The 19560-nt window shown below is 42.7% G+C and overlaps 1 protein-coding gene across 10 annotated transcripts in view; it reads right to left on the reverse strand.

The window, feature by feature from the left end:
* The window catches only part of CEP192 (centrosomal protein 192), a 146488-nt gene that overhangs the window by 49033 nt on the left and 77895 nt on the right, over positions 1–19560 (reverse strand). For all 10 annotated transcript variants that reach the window (XM_062201313.1, XM_062201319.1, XM_062201321.1 and 7 more), the window contains 9 exons: positions 16556–16724; positions 13177–14101; positions 12155–12303; positions 9958–10188; positions 1762–1887; positions 1441–1584; positions 1239–1302; positions 688–827; positions 495–587 (listed from right to left, as the gene is read on the reverse strand). In XM_062201313.1, coding sequence (XP_062057297.1) covers positions 495–587; positions 688–827; positions 1239–1302; positions 1441–1584; positions 1762–1887; positions 9958–10188; positions 12155–12303; positions 13177–14101; positions 16556–16724 — 2041 coding nt within the window. The remainder of the gene's footprint in view (positions 1–494; positions 588–687; positions 828–1238; positions 1303–1440; positions 1585–1761; positions 1888–9957; positions 10189–12154; positions 12304–13176; positions 14102–16555; positions 16725–19560) is intronic.

Genomic DNA, 19560 nt, shown 5'->3' on the forward strand with positions numbered 1-19560 from the left:
CCTGACTGGCACCGTGGCTCACTAGGCTAATCCTCTGCCTGCGGCGCCGGCACCCCAGGTTCTAGTCCCAATTGGGGTGCCGGGTTCTGTCCCTGTTGCTCCTCTTCCAGTCCAGCTCTCTGCTGTGGCCCGGGAAGGCAATGGAGGATGGCCTAAGTGGTTGGGCCCTGCACCCGCATGGGAGACCAGGAGGAAGCACCTGGCTCCTGGCTTCAGACTGGCGCAGCGCGTCGGCTGTAGCAGCCATTTGGGGGGTGAACCAACGGAAAAGGAAGACCTTTCTCTCGTCCCTCACTAACTCTGTCAAAAAAAAAAAAAAAAAATTTTAAAGAACCCTAGCATGTATATGTATAATCCAGATTTTAAGGCACTGGCAGCGACCCTTCCACTGGAGCCTCATGGCTCTGATGAGTCAGGCAGCCCAGCAGCCTGCAGACAGGGGGAGACTCTGATGACCTGAGACCACCCTAGAGCACCCTGACAGGAACTCTTACCTTGATATCTAGATAAACTTCAATATTCCCAGCATTTTTCAAAGGTAAGTGATGGTGTGTTGAGGAATTCACACTGGACAGTAAATGCATAGTCTAGAGGATGGAGCAATACAGGTACTTTAAAAAAAAGTCACAAAGTGAAATCAATCTTAACACAAAATGGTAATAATGTCAAAGAGACATGTAAGGGTACCTGTAAATCCCTTGGAGCATGTATCCTAGCTACTCCTGCTCTTGCTCGGAGAGCAACACTTCGAAGAACTGGTGTAGGGTTTGGGCTGTCAACTTCTATATCAATTCTTGCCAAGAATTCTTCTGCTGAGTCTAGAATCTCTATAAAATTTCATTCTTTTAGTTCACAGACCAAAGTTATTTTAATTCTAAATGCCACTAGCAGTTTAACACAATACCCTTAAAAGGAGTCACAAGAAAATTTAGGTAAGACTATTTAAAAGAATAAAAAGAAGAACAGAAATGAGTGGAGAGAGGTGGACAAAGAAGGGAAACATCCAACTGATAGATGTGATAAGATCAACTATGAGAAAATATTCCCAAAGGTTTTCTGTGTTGCTTGCTCAGGTTACCCAAGCCAATACAGCATGTTGTCCACCCCATTTTGTAAACAACATAAAGTAGGTGACAAATCATTCAAAGTATGCACATTTATTGACAGAAGAAATAAACCTGAAGTCTGTAGTTTATTTAGCTGAGTAAAGCAATTCCCAGACAATGTAAACATGATACCTGAAGAAGCGATTAGTTTCTTTGGACTATGGAAAAGAACCCAAATTATCAGAAATTCTGGATCCTATAAAATAAAAAAATAAAAAAATTCTTTGGTAAGTGAATACTGGTATTAAGATTGAAAGCTTAATGAAAGAAAAGCAGTGTGAAAACTTTCCCTTCTCTTTAACTCTAAGCCAATTCCTCACAATGCCCAACCTACCTGTCCATCGTAACTGGCAGGAATCAGGTGACTGACTACAGAAGGGGCTGCCAGCTGAGAAACCACATCAGCACGAGGAGCAGCTTTCACAGAAGCATGGATGGGCTCCTTCGAAAACATGAAGCAGCGCCAGGCTACTGCATCCTGTCCAGAAACAGAAGACTCTCTTTTAGTAAAGCTGATACTGTAATGTTAAATTTGTTCACAGAATCCTTAAGAAAATAAGGAAAGCAAAAATTGACCAAGGATTATATTAGCAATGCCCACAATTCCAAGTCAATGTAGTCTGCCCATAGTGTCTCACTGAATGTTAGTACTTACAGCATTAATCATCAGCCTGATCGGCACAGAGGCGTGCGTCCGGTTTATCAGTTTTAACGGGAGAGCTTTCCAGCCTCCATAAGTCAAGTCACCAAAATCAAGAACATCTTTTTTTTCTGTTTCTACCTAATTATTGAAGGAAAAAGAGATGGATTTATGAAAAGCAACATATTAATAAATATCTCACCTTATATTCATATCATTGACTACTAATTGAGAGAGTGTAGGACTATTTCACAATTGTTCACCTACAAAAACAAACATTAAATTCTTCTTTTGAAGTACTCTATATATCCAAATATACTATAAAATAAAGCAATATCTTAGCTGCCACTACTTTGAAAAGACTATAGATCTTAGGATAAACTGACAATTTTATAAAATATACAAATCTCCCTTCAATAGTTCTATTAATAGAATACTGACTTTTCAGTTGCCTTCAAAGCAATCTGAATGTTTAGTTATTTTCATATCTAATTAAAACCTCTAAAATACTGAAAATGTTTAAAATCATATCAAAATAGACATATCAGAAAGTTTAATGTAAGTGCCTACTACCATAAAAGACTGATTTCTGTAAACCTGGAAGACCAGCAAAACAGAGCTCCTACACCCACACATGCAGAAATGTAGGGTAACATTTACACACACAAACTTTTTTCTTTTTTTACTTGAGCCAAATATTAAATACAGGAAAGTCAAAGGCAGACTGGCAAAGGGAGCTGACTTTGGTGGTGACACATGAAGGTCTGGTGTCCAGACTTGCCTCCAAGGAGGTCAAGTTTACATCTTCCTGTGAACAGAAGACAGGATGTCAGGCTTGTTATGGGCAGGGTGAGGATAGATGGAATCTAAACTCCATGCAGAAAGTCCAAAATTTCAAAGTGCCCTTTCTAGAAATGAAAAGGGAACTGGAAAAACTCTGTTCACACGTCTGGGTAGGCAACAAGGAGCCTATACAGGGAGGTGGAGGCATAAAGAGGTCACATTCAAGAACATGAAAGCCAAGGCCTAGGCCATGTCAAGCACAGGAGCCCCAAGCTGAGACTCAAAGGAACCTTCAGGGCCTGGACTGTGTTTCAGTGCCGTTCTGTAATGTACTCTCTAGAGACACTTTCAAAATCCAGAAAACATGGGGTCCCCAGAGAAAAATGTGAACTCAAATTAAAAATTTTATGTATCAATTAAAAAATGAGAAATCACATGCAGAAAATAAGTAGGATAACCAAGCAAAAGGAACAAGTAGAAGCACTAGTAACCCAAGAACTATAAATAATCGGAAATATTTATTATTGCAAAGTAAGTTCATTTTAAACACAGGTAGAACAGAGTCAGTGATGGAATAGCAGAGGATTCATGAAGCATGAAGCAAAGGTGAGCAAAACAACAGAAACTATGATAAAGCCCAATCTGTTAAAAAATTTAATGTTGGGGCTCGCACTGTGGTGCAGCGGGTTAAAGCCCTGGCCTGAAGCGCCAGCATCCCATATGGGTGCTGGTTCTAGTCCCGGTTGCTCCTCTTCCAATCCAGCTCTCTGCTATGGCTTGGGAAAGCAGCAGAAGATAGCCCAAGTGCTTGGGACCCTGCACCCACATGGGAGACCTGGAAGAAGCTCCTGGCTCCTGGCTTCAGATTGGTGCAGCTCCGGCCGTTGTGGCCATCTGGGGGGTGAACTAGCGGATGGAAGACGACCTCTCTTTCTGTCTCTACCTCTCTCTGTAACTCTTTCAAATAAATAAAATAAATCTTTTTAAAAAATTTAATGTTTATTTTAAGAACCATTGTGAAATAAAATGTTAGTCAAAGATAATATGGAAGGAAGATGAGCATGAAAATGATCAGAGCAGGCATTGCTGGCACAGTAGGTTAAACAGCTGCTTCCCAACACCACATTACATTCTGGAGTGCTGGTTTGAGTCCTGAGTGTCCTGCTTCCATTCTATCTCCCTGCTAAAGCATCTTGGAAAGCAGTTCAAGTGCATGGGCCCTTGCCACTCATGTGGGAGACCTGGATGGAGTTTCAGGCCCTGAAGTTCCAGCTGTTGTAAGTATTTGTGAAGCGAACAAGCAGATAAAAGCGTGCTCTCTTTCTCTTGCTCACTTTGCTTTTCAAATAGATGAAAATAAATGAACATTTTTTAAAATTATCAAAGCTTACTGTGTTGCTTGGAAACAGAACTCCTGACTAACTTTAGACTTAGGTAATCAACTTGAAAAAAATGGGAATGGAAATGTGGAACTTCTAAACTAACACAAAAGGGAAAAATAAAATGTAATATACCCAAAAGGCATCAAGAAAGGAGGGGGAGAAGGGGCCAGCATTGTGGCATAGAGGGTAAAGCTGCCATCTGTGGTGCCAGCATCCCATGAGTCCCGGCTGATGGCCTAGGAAAGCAGCGGAATATGGCCCAAGTGGTTGGGCCCTTGAACTCATGTAGGAGACCTGGAAGAGGACTGCTTCTCAGCCTTTTGGCTAAGATCAAGTGTAGCAGACCTAGAGGAGGCTCCTGGATCCAGACTCCTGGCTTCGGCCTGGCTTCGGCCTGGCTCAGCTCTCATTGTTGTAGCCATTTGAGGAGTGAACCAAAATATACACAGAAGATCTCCCTCCCTACCCTGTAACTCTGCCTTTCAAATAAATAAATAAATCTTAAAAGGGGGGTGGGGGTGGCGCCGTGGCACAGTAGGTTAATCCTCCTACTGCAGCACTGGCATCCCATATGAGCACCTGTTCTAATCCTGGCTGCTCCTCTTCTGATCTAGCTCTCTGCTATGGCCTGGGAAAGCAGTGGGGGATGGTCCAAACTCTTGGGCCCCTGCACCCGCATGAGAGACACAGAAGATCCTAGCTCCTAGTTCCAGATCGGCTCAGCTCTGGCTATTGTGGTCATCTGGGAAGTGAACCAGTGGATGGAAGATCTCTCTCTCTGTCTCTCTCCCTCTCACTGTCTGTAACTCTACCTCTCAAATAAATAAATTAAAAAAAAAAAAAAAAAAGAGGGGAAAAAAAAGGAAAAAAATGTAGCTGAGTTTTTAAGGGATATCATAATGAAACAGATGTTGAAAACAGAAAAGCAAAGATATGGAAATAGATATGCCAGCAAATTAGTCAACAAAACAAAGATGACACAGCAATATCAATACCAGACAAAACAGACTCTAAGACAAAAGGGATAAAGAGAATTCTTACTTAAAAGATAAAACATTTCACTTAAAAGATAAAACAACTGGGAGCCTAAGCACAAGTAGCAATACAGCTGCAGAACACTCAAGACAAAACTGCTAGACTGTACGTCTTCCTACTAAAGACATTTCACATCTGCAGCCACCTCTCAGACACTGAAAGACCATGAGCAAACAAAAATACTAGTAATAATAAAGTAAAACCTCAGCAATTACACAGATTTAAATTACAGAGTGAAAAGTCAGAGCAGAAGGGCACATAAGAACTCTGTAACTCAGAGCTTCTTTATAAGCACACAGTGAGCATCAACACAGCATGAAGCTGTACTAGACTACACAGCCCATCTCCATCCCTTTCTCTGGCCACAGTGGCAGAAAGGGAGGGGGTGAGGCAGAGAACAACAGGCCAAACTCTCCCATTTAGAAACTACAGATGCACTTTAAAGTCTTTTTTGACCAATTTTAATACATAAGCCTTTATCAATGTGGGGGGGGGGGGAATGCCTAACTGACTATAATTGCTGGTTTTGGTGCATATATATGTGATACAGAATTTTAAAAACCATGTTAATTTAGAAATATGCCTGCTTACACTTTCAGACAAGCTGCTGCACCTAAGGGGTCTGTACTGTAGTGGGGAGAGGGGGGCACGAGAATCAAATAATAATAGAGACTGGCTATTTAGCATGTAAATGGCAAAAAGCACAAAGCAGAGAATTAGGACAAAGGGCAGTGAGAATGTGGGGAGAGGGTAGTTGGGGGCCTCCACTCTATAAACGTCAGCAGAGATCAGAGAAAATGAGAGTGAAGTGTTGCCACCCCTGGCAGAAGGATTTCAGTCAGTACAGTCTTCAAAATCAGACGAGGATTCTATCAGTGGCTTCTTCATCACTAGAGATACTTTCTGAGCTGCTATGACAGGTATCCAAAAAGCTATCCTCATGTGTATGCAAACTGATTTTATAGCAATTTTCATCCACAAAGGCAATTTTAAAAGTTTGAGAAAAATAGGGAGAATAAGATTTTAGTGCTGATTCTTACCCTGACTACTCCATTTCCCATTCAGCTTCCTGCTAGTGTGGTGGCAGGGGGCAGGCGATAAGAGATGATGCTCTGCCTCCTATGTGGGAGACCCACATAGAGTTCTGGGTTCCTTGCTTCTGCCTGGCTCAACTCTTTATGTTGCAAGGCATTTAGAGAGTGAAATTTCAAGTAGATAAAAATACACTTTTTTTTTAAAAAAAAAGTATGAGTTTATTTTGGTGCACAACATTTTTTAAATTCACAGCTTTTTTTCCTAATTCATCTGCCACATGTTATGAAAAACAATCTGCACAAAATAAACTCCTGCTTTTAATTTTATTTTCCACAAACTTTATGAATTCTCTTATGTGATGCTGCCACTGAGTCACTGAAGCCAAAACGCTCATCCAGGTAACACAGTAGTACTTGTTTTTATTTATTCTGTACACATATGGTCAAGATTTCCCCATCTAATCACTTAACAGTTTCTTGAAGTAATATTTAAAAGGTTAATGTATAACATCTAATATTTACACACCGCCAGAAATAATCATTAACTTGGGTTAAATTTCTTGTACTTAGGGTCACAGTGTTGTGGCACAGCAAGTAAAGTCATGGCTGCCTGCAAATGCTGGCATCCCATATGGGCATGATCCAGCTGTTCTAATTCCCATCCAGCTCCCTGCTAAAGGCCTGGGAAAATCAAAAGATGGCCCATGTGTTTGGGCCCCTGCCACCCACGTGGGAGACCTGGATGCAGTTCCTGGCTTTGGCCTGGCTCAGCCACGGGCATTGTGGCCATCTGAATTGTGGAGAAGCAGATGGATCACTCTCTTTCTCTCTGTCTCTCCCTCTCTCAAACTCTGTCTTTCAAATAAGTAACTATACTTGATCTTAGCCAAAAGGCCAGGAAGCAATAAATCTTAAAAAAAAAAAAAAAAAAAAAAAAAAATTTGTCTTCTGGGACCAGCATTGTGGCATAGTGGGTAAGGCTGCTGCCTGCAATGTCGGTATTCTGCGTGGGCACTGGTATGCATTCAGGCTGCTCTGCTTCCGATCCAGCTCCCTGCTGATGGCATGGGAAAAAGCAAAGGAGCATGAACCAAGTGCTTGGGACCCTGCCACCCATGTGGGAGAGCCAAAGGAAGCTTCTGGCTTTGGCCTGGCCCAACCCGGGCCATTGCAGTCATTTAGGGAGTGAATTCTGGCTCTCCCTCTCTTTCTCTGTACTTCAAATAAATAAATAAATCTTAAAACTACTTTTTTCTTAGTTTTCTTTTTTTAAACCAATTAAGTCAAGTGACTTTTTAGAACATCCAAACCAACACCTGCTGCAGTAGTTACAGACAAGCACATCATCCTAAGGAGTGAATCTGTGGGAATGGTATCAGGCCCTTCCCTCTTTCCCGAGGGATACTTTTTAGAGGAAGAAAAACAACCCTTGTCTTATACTTGGGATACAGGGTCTGATCTATGTTACACTTTTTGTTGTCTAACCGAACAAAAAACACTGAGTTGAAAAAAGCCAAGTAATGGGAGAAAATAATCCCAAAGCATAATAAGTAGTAAGGAATTAAAATGCAGAATTATAAGGAACATCTACAAAAATTGCCAAAGATACACAAAACAACAGAAAAAAACCAAAAAGTCCGAACAGCCAGTGCAGAAGAAAAAGACTAATAAAAATATAAAAGATGCTCAATACCACTAGTGATCCAGGCAAGCAAATTAGAATATATGTTATTCAGCATCCAAGAAATAAACAATTTAAAAAAGGCAAGCAATTAAAAATCTAACAATAACAAGTGTTAGCAATAGAAACTTTTATCCATTTCTTCTAAGAACATAAACTGGAGACAACTTAGAAATATGTAGCCAAAGGATGGCGCCATGGCTTAACAGGCTAATCCTCAGCCTTGCGGCGCCGGCACACGGGGTTCTAGTCCCGGTTGGGGCGCCAGATTCTATCCTGGTTGCCTCCCTTCCAGGCCAGCTCTCTGCTATGGCCTTGGAAGGCAGTGGAGGATGACCCAAGTCCCTGGGCCTTGCACCCGCATGGGAGACCAGGAGAAGTACCTGGCTCCTGGCTTTGGATCAGCGCGATGCGCCGGCCACAGTGCACTGGCTGCAGTGGCCATTGGAGGGTGAACCAACGGCAAAAAGGAAGACCTTTCTCTCTGTCTCTCTCTCTCTCACTATCCACTCTCTGCCTGTGGAAAAAAAAAAAAAAAAAGAAATATGTAGCCAAAGCAAAGGTCCATACACTGATAAATATGATGTCTACAGTAGGTTACCTAATAATCTGTATAAAATTCCTATATTATCTCATACAGGGAATGCTTTTCCCCACTCAAATCCCACTGGCCTTTACGTCTAATACCTTTAAGTTTCATCCCTCCAGGAGGTAATTGGCCTAGTTACTACTGAATGACCCTTTAACACCAGTGACTGCCAAACTTGCTCATTTTGGTCACAAAGCTCAGACACAGACATCAGTAGGTCTGGAAGTCTCTGGGCTGATTCCAATGAGCATACTGGGAACCACTGCCTTACCCTGTTAAGTATCACGAATGTTAGCCACTCACAACACGGCAACTTCAAATACTGAGCAGTTGAAAATTTTCATGTCTGCTACAAAAATGTTAGCTTCTTTAAGGGCAGAGTCCAAAAGCTGACCAGAGTGGAACATATTGAAATGCAGAAAATTACTGAAATTGGGTGTCAGTGGCTCTCAACTACAGTGAATTGCCAACATCTGGGGGCAGCTTTGGTTGTCACAACCAGGGAAAGAGGGGTTGCTGGCATCTAGTGGTTGGAGGCCACAGATGCTGCCAAACATCCTCTCCTGCACACCCCACCCACCCCAAATAACAGTCCAGCCCAAATGCCAACAGTGTTAAAGCTGAAAACCCCTGCTCTAGAAGACAGCCAGCACCACAGAGCTCATTGAACGGTCCATAAAATGGCATTTCAGTAAAAAGGAAAAGATTATTAAGAGATTATACTACAAGAACACCTACAAACTCTATTTCCTCTATTAAACTCCAGAAAATGCACCAAGTGGCTAAGCTGGCCCCTAGGGCACCTGCGCCATGGGAAAACCCTACACTCCACAGCCTCAAAGGAGGCTGCCCTGCCCTTCCTTCACCACATCCACCTCTGAACTACCCTTATAGTCAAAGCTCAGTAACACTTGTTAAGTTTGCATAAACATCCTAGGTTTAATTTGCGTTAGAAATGAACTAATTTTTACCTATCATGAGAAGCTATTCTATATTTCCTCTTTTTTGTACCTTCCCTCATAACTGCCCCATATTCCTTTTCTTTTCACTCTGTTGGTTCTGACTTCACCCACCATCAACTAAAAAGAGACACTTCTTGTAAAGCAGTAGTTGTTAATTAAAGTTGTAATTTCAAATTATCTAAGATTTAAAAATTACTGATATACATAGTCACCCTCAACTCTGATTCAGTTGGTCTGGGTGGGATTCAAGTATTGGGATAGAATTAAAGGCTCCCAGTGTTACTCCATCATGCACTCAGGGTTGAGAGTCACTGTCCCAAGTGGGCAATAATCCAATGAATGCTTATTATCCTAATTAGGCTAGGCTAATTTATTTCTCTTGCTTTCAGAATATGGGTGACTGCAGAAAGAAATGTTTCTAGGTAGCATCTAATCTAAAGGTATAGAAAAGAGAGAAGAATATGAATCACTGGTACTTTCCTAAATGGATATATAAGTACACAATGAAAACCAGTTGGAGGACAGGGTTTAATGTTTTATTCTGCTTTATAAACATCTTGGGAAGTATATTTGTGTTTCCATGAAACAACAGAAATAGTTTAAATTTTTCTATGAGAAGATCAATGTTTGGCTTGAACTTAAATCATGTGTTCCCAAATCCATCTTTTCCAACTATTACTTCAGAGGTTAAACAATCTCCATATACAATCCCTGGTATGACAAAGATTCATTTACAAATACTTACGTCAATAACAGGGACCTCAGCAAGAGCAGTGAGGACAACTCTGCTTGCCAAGGCTTCTGCTTGCACTATTGTCTCAGCATCTGCCGAAAATGGCCAAGAAGAAATACTGAATAAGCATCTGAAAATCCCAGGACTGGAAGGGATAAAAAGCACTTTTATCTCTTCTGTGGCATGAGGTCTTATGATGACTTTATTCTTGAAAACCAAACATGGATATGTTGAAAGATCCACCTTTAAAAAAGAACCACATAATTTATTAAGAAAGGGCTTCACATTGAAAATCAAGTAGAACCACCTAGTCTAAGATTCCTTTTTGCAATCACTTCAGCTACCAAATATAGACATTCCTTATTGATCAGAAAGACCCAAATCTGACAGTTCATTATCTACAAAGAACAATCAGTCAGAATGTTCTGTGAGTTGAATTGTTTTCATTGCATAAAGACTGTGTCCTCCTAGTATTTTTAAAACAAACATACTGGTCTATATGCTCACTTTTCTTAGTAGGGGCACTGAAAACAGCTTTTCACAGCCCCAGGAATCTCTCCAGGATGTGTTTTTTGCTGATGGGGTGGGGAGAGTGCTCGAAAGGTCCCAAAGCCTCTGATTGTGGCCCCAACCACTTCTCCCCTTACAGTAAGTGAAGATCTTCTTTCTACCCACCCCTTTCCACAAACAACACTAATACTACTTCATTCACACACTTCTAGTTGTCCCTGAAAGTATCCTCAAATCTCACTTTCCACCCTCAAACCTTTCCTCCAATCACCTGCTTTAACACAACCTGAGGACCTGAATACAGAGGGAAAAGCGAGGAAAGGGAGAGCAGGCTAAATAAATGCTGCTAGCAGGGAAGAAAAAAGCGAACCCACACACCAGTGCTGCTCCCCAGGAGCAGTCACAGAGCAAGGGCATTTCAAAACCAAACCCGCTGATTGTATTTCCTACCCTCCCGACTCTGCCATTCAAATGGTCACTGCAATCAGCAAACGAGATGTACAGCCCAGAATTATAGCAGCGGTAACTGACTGTGTGAGGGCCACTACTAAGAATTAATGCTAAAATTCCTTTTCCAGATATTTCAAAAGATCATGAAAGAAAATGATCAGGTAAATTAGCCAAAATGATACCCTCCTAAGTAAATGAAAAACAAATTACATGAAGAGTAACTTTTGTTTTCCCAGATAAATCACAGTAACCTGTATTTCATCACATTTAACAAAATTGGCAGAAAGGCACCATTGGTGTGGCTCAGTGGGTTAAGCTGCCATCTGCACCTCCGGCATCCTACATGGGCACCGGTTCGAATCCCAGCTGCTCCACTTTTGATCCAGTTCCCTGATAATGTGCCTGGGAAAACAGCAGAAGATGGCTCAAGTCCTTGGGCCCCCTGCACCCATGTGTGTGAACCAGAAGAAACTTCTGGCTCCTGGATTCTTGAAGCCATCTGGGGAGTGAATGAGCAGATGGAAGATGTCTCTGTCTCTCTCTCTCTCTCTGCCTCTGCTTCTCCATAACTCTTTCAAATAAATAAATAATAATAATAATAATAAACCTGGCAGGGCCGGCACCACGGCTCACTTGGCTAATCCTCCGCCTGTGGCGCCGGCACACCGGGTTCTAGTCCCAGTTGGGGAGCCAGATTCTGTCCCAGTTGCTCCTCTTCCAGTCCAGCTCTCTGCTGTGGCCCGGGAAGGCAGTGGAGGATGGCCCAAGTGCTTGGGCCCTGCACCCGCATGGGAGACCAGGAGAAGCACCTGGCTCCTGGCTTCGGATCGGTGCAGTGTGCCGGCCAGAGCAGCCATTTGGTGGGTGAACCAACAGAAGGAAGATCTTTCTTTCTGTCTCTCTCTCTCACTGTCTAACTCTGCCTGTTTAAAAAAAAAAAAAAAAACTGGCAGAGAACAGAATATAAATTTGCTGCTAGTTTTAAAAACAATTGATATGTTCTTATTTGAGTCACAGAAAAGTATCAGCATATTTATATAATCTCACAAATAAGTATGATTAATAATAAATTAAAAATAAATAACTCATGTGCACTAAATTTTACTTTTTAAACTGTACATACTACAACAAAAGGGGGAGTGAAGGAGATGTCATTCAGAGATTATGTGTGTGGAGGGGGAGAGTGTAGAAGGTCACAGAAATCAAGCACTTGATCACAATGCAATTGTTAAGCCAAATGAGAACTTACCTTTTCACCATTAACACTAACACTGAGAACCCCAATGCTGACTTGCAGCCAACGGTCAGTCGGGTTGAGTAGGCTAAGGTGGGTTTGTGAAGCAATACCAACACAGCACGCATGTGGGAACTTCAGCTCCTCAGGCACTCTGACATTCCCTGGGGAAGAAATCAAAAGGAAGCTCTATGCAACACTAATTAAAAGCACAACTGGCTAAATGGAAATCATTATGTAAGACTATCTGTTTAGAACCAAGTCCCACAGTGTAAGAGACCCAGATGTATAGGAGTTCTTAATGTGGTGCAAGCCAGGGTGGAGCCCTGTTAACAATTTGTTCCTGTTCCACCCAGTCCAGGAACAAAATACAGAACCGACCAAACTTACAATCAACAGCTAGCCAAATCTTTTATATTATCAGTTCATAACCTCTTTTTTCTCTCACAAATAACAAGTTTGGTAAAAAGCAGCTGCAGAGGCTCTTGCCTTCCATAGATGTACACTTTTAACACCATCACCACTCTTCCCACTATCCTTACATGGGAGAGCAGACTCAAATACAGCACTCCAGTGAGCAGGTGTGCAGGTCAGGAAAAGTAGAGGGCCCAGTTCTGTGCAACCTGTAGCACAAGATCAGCCCCTACAGGTGGGAGTTGATGAGCACTCTGTCACCACCAAAGTATTACCTCCTGAAGACTCAGAAGGTAGAAGGTGAGCCATTCATCCTGGGATCCAACTCTAAACTGGACATTCCTAAATGAAAGAGTAATGAAAATCCAAGAAAAGAAAGATAAGGAAGACAAAGGCACAGAGAGCTTTTTACCTGTGTAAGTTTTAGTGTTTTTCTAAATAACTACAGGGACTCTTGCACAGAAAATACATTACAGTGTTCTCAATTTAGAACACAGAAAAAAACTTGCAAACACCTAAAGCCAACCAATATTTCCTTCAAACACGTTTTGTGATCTCATTTGAGAAAATTCAACTTTGAAATAATAGCAAGTAACAGTAACATGACAGAAAAAATATCTTACCAAATCCTGATGTTATTCCTGAGTCCCATGGTTCAGTTCCACAATTTGCAGCAGCAGTTTGTGCAGGAAAGGGTTTTGCTGTGTTTAGCGGGTTCTGGTGTATGGCATTAGAATATGGGTTACCCAGGGAGCTGGGACCCATCAATCCAGAGCTGTTATTTGGTCCTAGACAAATCCCCAGGGCCACAGAGTTCTGAACATGTTCTCCTGTGACAGCAGGATAGGGATAGTATCCTGTGAATCCACAGACAGAGGTGCTGCTAGCATAGCACTGAGGCACAGCAACATTTCCAGCTACAGGAAGAGTCCCCAAATACTGCTGGGCAAAGGGAGCTGTGCTAAGAGAAGGTCGAGGCAAGAGTGTAGGCAGCACAGCAGGCATGTTCTGCATCTCAGCAACAGAACCATGAACCAGAATGCCAGGAACAGGGATGTGCTGGTTTCCAGAGGTGCTGCAATTAATATGGCCACTGCATTCACTGCTGCCAGTTGACATATCTTCAGAAGTGATCCTCTGACCTCCACTCGCAGACTCAGACTCACGGCAGGACACGGGGAGGTGTGCTGTGGCTGACCTGGCTTGATGGCTGAGATCTGACTTGCTCAGCAGAGCCAGGTGGATTGGGTCCAACTCACTGAAGTTTGATGTCAAACCTACCTCGCTGCTCTCCAATATTTCTTCACTTTTAGAAGAAGGATCTTCACTTGACCTAAAATTAGTTTCTACATCTTCAGAGTTGCTTCTCATAGAAGTAGGTTCAGTCACTCTTTCCATATCAGAGCTGCCCTGGATAATATATGATAATGCTCCTTGTCCTCTATTTTGAAATGGAACTTTTTCTTTCAGCTTTTCCATAGCTTGTTCCTCTGATGAAGCTGGACTGGCTTGCATAACTGTGGTGCTCAATTCACTGATGATATCACTCTGAGTGTGAAAAAAAATGTTAAGTAATCCATAAATAAAATATATATAACAAATTCGCCCTGTGCTGGTATAATCTCACATAAAAAGATAAAGAGTTCCATGATATTATCTCCCTGCAAAAGAATTGGTATTAGGCCAGTGTTGTGGCATAGCAGGTTAAACTGTCACTGATGCAACTTGTGTACTACTTCATGTTCTGGCTGCTCCATTTCTGATCCAGCTCCCTGCTAGTGGTCTGGGAAAAGCAGCAGAAGACAGCCCAGGTGTTTGGGCCCCTGTCACCATTTAGGAGACCTGGATGAAGCTCCTGGCTTCAGCCTGTCCAGTCCTGGCACTGTGGCCATCTGGGGAGTAAACCAATGGATAGAAGATATCTCTGTATGTGTGTAACTGACTTTCAAATAAATAAATCTTTTTTAAAAAATTGGTTTACACACAAAAAAAGTACTTTTGTAGCTGTGAAATGCAAGCTTATGTTAGAAAATTTGCATTCACAGTTTTATAAAGACTTAGGAGGAAAATAAATAGGAGGTATAAACCAATTATATCTGAAAAATTCAGAGAGATACAAGACTACAATCATGTGATTTTTTTTTTGCAAATTTAGGAGATTTATTTCTGTAAACTTTGTAATAGAAATCTAAATTAGTAACAAAGGAGTGGGGAGAAGCAAGCTTTCAAATGACAGGAACATTAGGTTGGAGATACAAAGTCAGTTCCCAGCTCCTCCCACCCCCATTACACGTCTAGACTGCTGCACAGGCATGACAATTTAAAGATGCAGATTTTTATATGTACTAAGCCTTTTCCAGTGTCTTGACTTGTATGGTTCTGTTTTCGTAAGTATGAAAATACTGTTAACTGTCCTAGTGAATGTTTATATACTCATTTCTTGATAGCGTATAACCTGAAGGGTAACATCTACAGCTCTGCCGGAGGGACAAGCTGGGATGCACAAAAGTAAGACATACAAGCCTCACTGTTTCTAGTACTTGTCTGGAAGGTTCCCCTGGACCAAAGCTTTAGAAACAAAGACCAGATTATTTGCTGGTTTTGAATAGTAAAAAATAGTATGTATTCAGGGTGACTTACAGATGGCAAGCACTGCCCTCATACACTACTCCTCTGTGCAAAGAACCAGGTTTATGGAGGTTCCGTAAGCAAGGAGAAGTAACTGACTCAGCTCTTACCTACCACACTAAACAGAGATTCAATGTGTAACCCCACCACTGCCAGACAGCTTTCATGGATGGACGTGAGACTGTCTAATGCACCACAATGACTTCACAGCACACACTTAGTGCTCAGGAACAGACTTGCAGGGCAGACCCACGGGAGTCATGATTAGCTCACTAAAAACTACACATTGTCACACAACACATACACACACATGCTCTAGCTTCACCATCATAAATCTCTCAGAATTCCTTCTCTCTCCCCACAGCTCCCACTTTGGTAAGGGCCCATACAGTCTCTTGCTTAAAATGACTAGTGTCCCATGTCATCCCCCGGGTTTCAATCTTGTTCCCTAAACCCATGCTCATGGTGGAGTCAGCTTTTAAAACACCAAATCAGATGAGGTCAGTGTCCTGCTTATAAGTCTGAAAATGGCCATATTTTACAGCCAAGACCACACAGTTTGATTCCTCCTCCTTTTCTAGCCTCATTCCCTCTACCCACATACAAGATCCACCACAGTCATTCTGAACTTCTTGGCGTACCTCTGATGCAGTGTCCAACCCACCATTTCACAATGTCCCCATTAACCTTGGCTAAATTATCTCCTAATGCCCCTCAGAGCCAGCGTTTGGACATTTCCCTCTGAATCCCCAAGCCATAGGTGTATTACAATGCACTTCATTATCCAGCATATCTTACACTAGGCAGAGATGAACTCTTTGTAATCTAGCACCTCTCCAGCATCAGCATTGTTTAATATGTACACATACACAAACAGCAATTCAGAGGGTACACAGGCCAGAACTTCAGTCTGAATCAAACAGTCCTATCTTGAGAGCTGAAATTCTTTTTTTTTAAAATTTATTTATTTTGTTGCCAAGCAGAGTCAGACAGTGGGAGAGAGAGAGAAAGAGACAGAGAGAGTTACAGACAGTGAGAGAGAGAGACAGAGAGAAAGGTCTTCATTCCATTGGTTCACTTCTCTAATGGCCACTACGGCCATCGCTGCACTGATCCAAAGCCAGGAGCCGGGTACTTCCTCCTAGTCTCCCATGCGGGTGCAGGGACCCAAGCACTCGGGCTATACTCCTCTGCCCTCCTGGGCCACAGCAGAGAGCTGGACTGGAAGAAGAGCAACTGGGACAGAATCCGGCGATCCAGTCGGGTCTAGAACCCAGGGTGCCAGCACCGCAGGTGGAGGATTAGCCAAGTGAGCCACGGCGCCGGCCCAACAGCTGAAATTCTTACTATAAAAACATTCCAAAGGTCTCCCACCTTACGGTCCTCTGAGCCATATTCCATTGCTGTGGTAGGACAGGTGCTCTCTGGTTCAGACACGTAAGTCAGCCTGCTCACACTGGCAAGTGAACTGGCCAGCCGAGACTGCTCACTCTCACAGGGAGGCTTCTGTTGAGCTGTAGAGCAAAAAGACTCTAAGGCATACCTGAAAAAGACAAGATGTTCTGACTACAGTGATCCACTCCTTTACTTAGTATTATCTACATCAGCAAAAAGCCATTCCGGCTTGTCTATAATCTTATAAATAACCACAGAATCATTGTTTACATTTAATTATATAAAATGGTAAATGGTTCTCATTGAATGAAGAACCTAATAAGCTATTTGTGAAATAAAAATGTCACAGCATTTTCACTAATAAATATCATACACATGGGGCCGGCACTGTGGTGTAGCAGGTAAAGCCACCACATGTAGCGCAGGCATCCCACATAGGTGCAGGTTTGAGTCCAGGCTGCTCCACTTCTGATCCAGCTCTCTCCTATGGCCGCAGAAAGCAGTACAGAAGATGGCCCAAGTCCTTGGGCCCCTACACCTGCACGGCAAACCCAGAAGCTCCTGGCTCCTGGCTTCGATTGGCCCAGCTCTGGCCATTGCAGCCATTTGGGGAGTAAACCAGCAGATGGAAGACCTCTCTCTCTCTCTCTCTCTCTCCCTCCCTCCCTCTCCCTCTGCCTCTCTATAAATCTGCCTTTCCAATAAATAAATAAATCTTAAAAAAAAAAAAAATACAGACACTTGATAATGGTATCTTTCAATAAAAACTTGTGAGTACCTTATAAAGAGCAATGAATAAAAGCATTCAAATATTACTGCCTTTAAAGAGCAAAGCAATGGGAACAGTCATACACACATACCAACGATAGGGAGTGTAAAGCAGTACAACTTTTGGATAAGTAAGTAAGTGGTACATGTCAAAATCCCAGGGAGAGGCTGGCATTGGTCAGAGTGGTAAAGGGGATGCTTGGGATGCCCACATCCCATAATGCAGTGCCTGAGTTTCAGACACAGCTCCCCTTCCAATTCCAATTCAAGCTAATGCACACCCTGTGAAGTAGCAAATGATGGCTCAAGTAGTTGAGGCCCTACCACCAGAAGAGGAGAAACCTGGATTGAATTCCAGGCTCCTACTTTCAGCCTACCCAGACTCAGCTATTGCAGGCATTCAGAGAGTGAACCAGTAAACAGAAGCTCTCTTGCTGTCTCCCCCTGCCTTTCAAATAAATAAAAGCAAATGATATTTTAAAACTCCTGGACTAGGCCGGCGCCGTGGCTTAACAGGCTAATCCTCCGCCTTGCAGCACCGGCACACCGGGTTCTAGACCCGGTTGGGGTGCCGGATTCTATCCCCATTGCCCCTCTTCCAGGCCAGCTCTCTGCTATGGCCCGGGAAGGCAGTGGAGGATGGCCCAAGTCCCTGGGCCCTGCACCCGCATGGGAGACCAGGAGAAGCACCTGGATCCTGGCTTCGGATCAGCGCGATGTGCCGGCCACGGTGCACTGGCTGCAGCGGCCATTGGAGGGTGAACCAACGGCAAAAAGGAAGACCTTTCTCTCTGTCTCTCTCTCTCACTATCCACTCTGCCTGTCAAAAAAAAAAAAAAAAACAACCACACACAACTCCTGGACTCAGATATTTTGCATCTAGCAATTCATCCTCAGGAGAAAAAAAATCAACAATAAACATAAACAGTTCACAAAAACTACATGTCATCACTATCAATAATAAAGTGGGAACTCTCACATGTCATATAGGGAGAACGAGGCTATCGAAATTCTGGCACAAACATACAATAAAACACTGCAGGCACTGAAAACTATGGGGCCGGCGCTGTGACACAGAGGGTTAATGCCCTGGCCTGCAGTGCCAGCATTCCATATGGATGCCAGTTCAAGTTCCAGCTGCTCCACTTCCAATCCAGCTCTCTGCTATGGCCTGGGAAAGCAATAGAAGATGGTCCAAGTCCTTGGGCCCCTGCACCTGCATGAGAGACCCAAAAGAAGCTCCTGGCTCCTGGCTTCAGATCAGCGCATCTCCAGCTGTTGCGGCCAACTGGGGAGTGAACCATTAGATGGAAGACCTCTCTCTCTCTCTCTGTATAAATCTGATATTCAAATAAATAAAATAAATCTTTAAAAAAAACTATGATTTTGAACCTCATCCTTTGGCTCTGAAACAAGCTCATGGTAAGTTAAAAGATAAAATAAAAGTTAAAAGTTAAAAGAGAAAGCAGGTTAAACTTTCCACTTGCGATGCTGGCAACCCATATCAGAGCACCAGTTTGAGTCCTAGCTGCTCTGTTTCCAAACCAGCTCCCTGCTAACGCACCTGGGAAATCAGCAGCAAAAGGCCCAAGTGCTTGGGCCCTGGCCACCCATATGTGAGACCCAGATGGAGTTCCAGGTTCCTGACCTTAACCCTGGACTAGCATGGACTGTTGCAGCCATTTGCAGAGTGAACCAATAAATCAAAGATCTTTTCTCTGTCTCTCCTCTCTGTTGCTCTTTTAAATCAATAATGTCTTTTCAAAATTAGAAAGCAATAAACAGTGAGCTCCCATGCATATTGCACATCTGCAAAAGTCACAGTGCCGCCAGCACAGGCAATGGGAAAATGCCGAGCTACCATTGCCGATCATTTCTGCAACGACAGAAGGCTCTGCTACTGAGCTGCAATTTAGCCCCTAACTTGACAGGATCTTACCCCAGCATTTTTGACACAAAGTTCTGAACATTCATGTTAGCAATGGACAATACACAGAAAATTCAAACTGGAATTCTGGATCTGTAAAAAGCCTCTAATCAAAATAGTATTGTCAAAATACCAGTTAGTAAAATACTAGCCAATATAAACAAAATATTATTAACCAAATTGCTTTCATTCTGTATTTTTGCTACCGCATGACATGCACCTGGAGGGTTCCTGCACATATATACATGCTTGGACACACATAGCTATACACACACAAAACCACGATAAA

This window comes from Lepus europaeus, chromosome 9 (genome assembly GCF_033115175.1).
Source record: "Lepus europaeus isolate LE1 chromosome 9, mLepTim1.pri, whole genome shotgun sequence".
NCBI lineage: Eukaryota > Metazoa > Chordata > Mammalia > Lagomorpha > Leporidae > Lepus > Lepus europaeus.